General features: G+C 46.5%; 1 protein-coding gene across 1 annotated transcript; it reads right to left on the bottom strand.

The window, feature by feature from the left end:
- Positions 1-4,441: 4,441 nt before the first annotated feature.
- LOC142004924 (olfactory receptor 6F1-like) lies at positions 4,442-5,407 on the bottom strand. The gene has a single exon (XM_074982604.1). The coding sequence runs from the start codon at positions 5,402-5,404 to the stop codon at positions 4,442-4,444; it is 963 nt and encodes a 320-aa protein (XP_074838705.1). The 5' UTR covers positions 5,405-5,407.
- Between the last annotated feature and the right edge of the window lie 290 nt (positions 5,408-5,697).

The following is a 5,697-nucleotide window of genomic DNA, read 5'->3' as shown; positions in this document are numbered from 1 at the left end:
AGACCCTGCCGGCTGCCCTGGGAACTCCGGGCCCAGCACAGACCTGTGTGCGATGGATCGTACTGTGGGGGAAAATCTGCTCTGAGGGTTAAAAGTTTTTTTTGCACACTAACCAGAGGTTGCTCTCCAAGGGGATACTAGGGAGTCATCTGAACTTCTTTGAAGTCCCGACCTTGTCACCTAGAGACAACTTATCCTGTAGGCTCCTCTGTCTGGGTTATCATGTGCCTTTGTAGTGTAAACTGGCCTCAAGCACAGCTGGTGTTTGCAGACACCTCTCAGGACAATTCTGCCGAGACTTTCATATGTTAAACAGGACACTTAAGCCGTGTCTACACGTGCACGCTACTTCGCAGTAGCGGCGCCAGCTTCGAAATAGTGCCCATCACGGCTACACGTGGCGAGCGCTATTTCAAAGTTGAAATTGATGTAAGGCGGCGAGACGTCGAAGCCGCTAACCCCATGAGGGGATGGGAATAGCGCCCTACTTCGAAGTTGAACGTCGAAGTAGGGCACGTGTAGACGATCCGCGTCCCGCAACATCGAAATAGCGGGGTCCGCCATGGCAGCCATCAGCTGAGGGGCTGAGAGACGCTCTCTCTTCAGCCCCTGCGGGGCTCTATGGTCACTGTGTGCAGCAGCCCTTAGCCCAGGGCTTCTGGCTGCTGCTGCGGCAGCTGGGGATCCATGTTGCATGCACAGGGTCTGCAACCAGTTGTTGGCTCTGTGGATCTTGTGTTGTTTAGTGCAACTGTGTCTGGGAGGGGCCCTTTAAGGGAGCGGCTTGCTGTTGAGTCTGCCCTGTGACCCTGTCTGCAGCTGTTCCTGGCACCCTTATTTCGATGTGTGCTACTTTGACGTGTAGACGTTCCCTCGCAGCGCCTATTTTGATGTGGTGCTGCCCAACGTCGAAGTTGAACGTCGACATTGCCAGCCCTGGAGGATGTGCAGACGTTATTCATCGAAATAGCCTATTTCAATGTCGCTACATTGAAATAAGCTATTTTGATGTAGCGTGCACGTGTAGACGTAGCCTTAATGACTAAACTGTCCAAACAAACTGTATAAAGAGTCCTGAGAACTGACTCAGGGCTCCCACTTCTTTGGCAGCTGGCAGCCTACATGCATGCAAATAAAGTTTCCTTTTAGATCTCACTCTTGCCTCGCTGCTTTGACCTCCAGCCTCGGACCTTTGGGGGACACTGTACCCCAGGGGAAAGTGGCTTCCCCAGCAAATCTCTGATCTCAGTGGCAGTCTTCGGGGCTGTGTCTGCAATGCAGCATTCTGTCCAAAGAAATCACTGCTGACAGATATTCTCTGCCAAGAGAATGCACCACCCCGAATAGGGGGCCCCCATGTCGATGCCCTCTGTCGAGTGAGTGCAGTCAGACTGCCCAGCCCTCTGTCAACAGAACAGCCAACCCCAAGCTCTGCAAACAGGGCTGCCCCATGAACCAGAAGCCCTCTCCGTCGGCAGAGGCCCCCCGAGCATCTACATTATTTTTCCGTTGACAGAATCTGTCGACAGAGGCGCCAGGCCTCCAATGGGCACAGCACAAGTTTGCTGGGAAAAGGGCTTCACTTGTTCAGCAGATCCCCAACAGAATGCAGCTGTAGCGCGTACGCTCCACGGGTCTGTCAGCAGAAGGCCACTGCAGCACAGCCCCAGCCTGTCTGTCTGATGTGTGAGATGAGCAGATCTGCTTGAACAACAGGGGTGAAAAGGACCACGGTCAGTTCTGTTTTACAGACAGCAGAAAATGCCATGTTCCCGTGTAAACCTTCCAGCTGGGTCTGCTCTCCGGACTGGGAACGCCAAATGCATGTGAGAACTCACCTTCACCCCCACACCAAGACACTTTAAGCTCCATTGTTTGTATTGGCTGTGAGTTTTAAGGGCCGGAAGTGAATGCGGCTCCCTAATGCATTTGAAAGTCGAAGACTTTGGGTGTACAAACTTATCAAATGCCTCTGCAAAATACCCTGATACTGCCTGAGTCCATCACTTCTGCCTGTCTTCCTGGTCTTTTCCAAATGGGTGATAAGCTCATTCTCACAAGCTGTGTCTCCCAGACAGCCTCACCTCAAAACAGGCTATATCGGCATGTGGCTCTGTCTCACTGGTGCCACATGCCAAAATAAAGCCCTCTGTCAAGGCATCCCTGTTCTCCTCCTGCTATAAGGTATTCAGGGATGTTGGAGAAGCACACCCACTAGCTCAAAAAGTGTTTCAAGCCAATGGATGCATTTCTTAGATATGGGCAACTATTTTGGTATACTTGTCAGGCCTGCCTCCCCACTCTGACACTCTGATTGCAGAAATTGGTGTCCCACAAAACCTTTCAAAATAACTTTCCTGTAATGCTCTTCTTTAAAAAAAAAAAAAAAACTCCCCAAGGTCCCAGATTTCCTGTCTCCGGGCAGTAGCTACCACCACCTAAGTGGGAAAAAAATCCCTTAATCCAGGAAGATGCACTTGGAATGGCTTCATGTGGGCATTCCTCACATTTTCAACCTTCCTTTAGGAGAGAGCTTCGAAACAAAGAGCTGTAATCTGGTAGTCAACCTTTCATTCTAAGGCGTGAATATATACAGATGCTTCTCAAGACACAGGGATGAAATCATTGCCTTCAAAAAAGTATTTTATTCACAAAATGATAGAAAATAACTCAGACATGCTGGTTGAAACACAGAGAATTACTTCTTTGGGATTCAGCTTAGAAGTTACAGAGTACAGGGGACAGAGTCAAATCATTAACCAGAGCAACTGAAAAAGTCCACACCAATTTCAAAATAATCATAACCTGATCACGTCTAGCCATACAATTCCCTTCTACTTAGATATCTTTGGCTGATTACGAGATGGCCAGGATATTTACTGGATTCACTCCAGCTGTTTCAGAGCAATCATTTCTCTCCATCTCCTCTGCATCAGCTACACAGACCAAGACCCCTCAGACTGCAATTGTTCTCAGTTCAAAAGAGTTTCTCTTCCTCCCATTGCCTTATCTGACTGCCCCCTGCTGAGAGCCCTCTGTTCGGGTTAAGGTTTTCCCTGCATTTATTCATGACATGTTGCATCCCAAAATAGCACCCGACGTGTATACATTGGCCCAGAATGTGAGGGGCTGTGCTGTGGATGTGGGATGGCAAAAGAGGAAGCCGATGATTGTATTGTGAAATTTGAATGTTGTCTCCGCTGTTTTATTTAGAGAATAGACAGGCCAGACACTCATACTGTGAGAAATCTGTTTGGAAGAAAATACTGAGGCCTTTGCCTTGTACGCAGGCACAGATCCTCTTGTGGTAAAGTACTGGGAATCTTCCAATTCATTTAAAGAATTTTGGATCTTGCTTAACATTATAAGGTGCAAGGTTCTGGAGTCTATGATGGAGGTTAAGAATCGTTTGGCCCCTATATTGTATTTACTAATAGAATCCAGGATCTGGAGTGTGGGTGGGTACAAGCTCACCCACACCAAAAGGGTTCCCCCACAGACTATGGGGAGGATCCAGTGGGCTCAGGAAACCACACAGTTATGCAGGACACAGGAAAAAGAAAGAGGGGTTGGCATGATGGTCAACGGTCTAAAACAAAGGAATCGGAAAGGGATATTGAGCAGAGAGCCCCAGACAGCAAACGCAGCTCCTTGAAAGTGTCTAGAGAGCCAGAAGACACTAGCCATCTTCTAATGGGATGATAACTTCTGCAGGAGTGGGCTGGTGGGTGAAGGGAAGCTGGTTCATGTTTCTCTGTGGATCGGATAACATTCACAATTGTCACCATTCCTTCTTTAATTACACTGCAACACACACAGTATTACCTCATGTTGATGGAATTGTGTTTGGTTGTAAAGTAGAGTCAAGAGACCAAATAACCTACGCCAGTCAAGTATGTTGCTATAAGCTATAAAATATAGGGAAGGAAAGAGATTCTGTATGACACCACCAAGCCATTGGAAGCAGTCAGGTAACATTCCCCACATGCAAAAAACAAACAAACCCAGACTCCAACATCTGGGCTCCTGAAGCCATCTTTTCATCCTCTCATACGTGAAACAGCATGAAAGCGCCTGACTAGCCCCTTGAGGGACAGAAGAATCACGTTTCTTGTTTCTTTCGGTCATTCCTACACAAGCCTGTGAAAATAACAAATCATATATCTGGATCTGAGAAAATACCCAGTCTACGTCAGCCAAAGCTGCCCTCAAATCATGCAAGGTGTTATGAGATACTTAGAGTATGAGACTAGTCTGTGTAACTGCTATGCCATTGTGCTTTATATTATTTGTGCAAATTGTTACAAAAATTATCTAAGAGCCAGTTTCTAAAAGAAAGAAAGAAAGAAATCTCAATAACTCTATTCTGAAGTACTCAAATGGGCTATGCCAATGAACATTTATCAAAACATCTCTCTTTATATATGCTAAAATTTCTCCTTTAAGCTTTTATTCTGGTTTCTGAAAGAAACCACTTTAAAAAGGTTTTTCTCAGGGACTCATTGACCTCCTTATTTCTCAGGCTGTAGATGACTGGATTGATCATGGGAGTCAGGACTGCGTAGACGAGGGAGAATAGTTTGTGTAAGATTTTGGGAGTGTTGCCTGTTGGGAACACATAGACAGCGATCACGGTCCCATAGAAAACTGAAACGACAATGAGGTGGGAGGAGCAGGTGGAAAAGGCCCTTTGCCTCCCAGTGGTAGATGGGATTCTTAGGATGGTGGTGATGATACAAATGTAGGATGTCAGGGTGAGCAGACAAGGGACAAGTGCCCCTATGGAAGCAATAGTAAACGTCAACAATTGGACAGTCTGGGTGTCATCACAGGAGAGTTTTATCAGGGGTGTAAAATCACAAAAGATATGGTCAATTTCTTTGGAATCACAGAACGTCAATTGCCACAAGAAACTATTTATTATTGTGCAACCCAGAAAGCTACTTATCCAGGAACCTGCCACTAGCTGGCAACAAACCCGGCCATTCATCAGAGCAGCATAACGAAGGGGGTGGCATATCGCTAAATACCGATCGTAGGACATTGCCGCAAGCAGCAGAGATTCCACAGCTGCCAAGACACCAAAAAAATATATCTGCACAAGGCAGCCCTTAACAGAAATGGCCCTTTCCCCGGTCAGGAGACTGGCCAGCAGCCTGGGCAGAATGGTGGAGATGTAACAGATCTCCAGGAATGACATGTTCCCCAGAAAGAAGTACATGGGGGTATGAAGGTGATGGTCAACCACAACTAGAGCAACAAGGAGGCTGTTCCCAGCCACAGACACAACGTAGATCACTAGAAACAGTAGGAAGAGAAGAGGCTGCAGTTCCGGGCCACTCCCGAATCCTAAGAGGATGAAGTCCACGATGAGTGTTGCATTTCTTCCTTTTCCTTTCTCCATTGTATGGATCTAGAAAGAGAAAACCATGAAATATGGATTGAGCACCTTCAGGCAGCTTGTGCTGTCAGTTCACTGGCAGAACCCTGGAGTAAATAAGCTTTATCACTGCATCCCTTCACTGGAAAAAGGAAGATCCAAATAAACAGAAGAAGACACATGTTGTGATATAAAATTCTATTTTAGTTAGATCTAGTTTAGGACAACGTTGTAATAGTTTACCAGTCTCTGATGTTGAACTCAGTTTTAAGATAAAATATTGTAAAAGAGTGCGATGAGTGTTTGTTAAAACTACT

Source organism: Carettochelys insculpta, chromosome 32 (assembly GCF_033958435.1).
Source record: "Carettochelys insculpta isolate YL-2023 chromosome 32, ASM3395843v1, whole genome shotgun sequence".
Taxonomy (NCBI): Eukaryota; Metazoa; Chordata; order Testudines; family Carettochelyidae; genus Carettochelys; species Carettochelys insculpta.
This window is presented reverse-complemented; position numbering and strand designations above follow the sequence as displayed.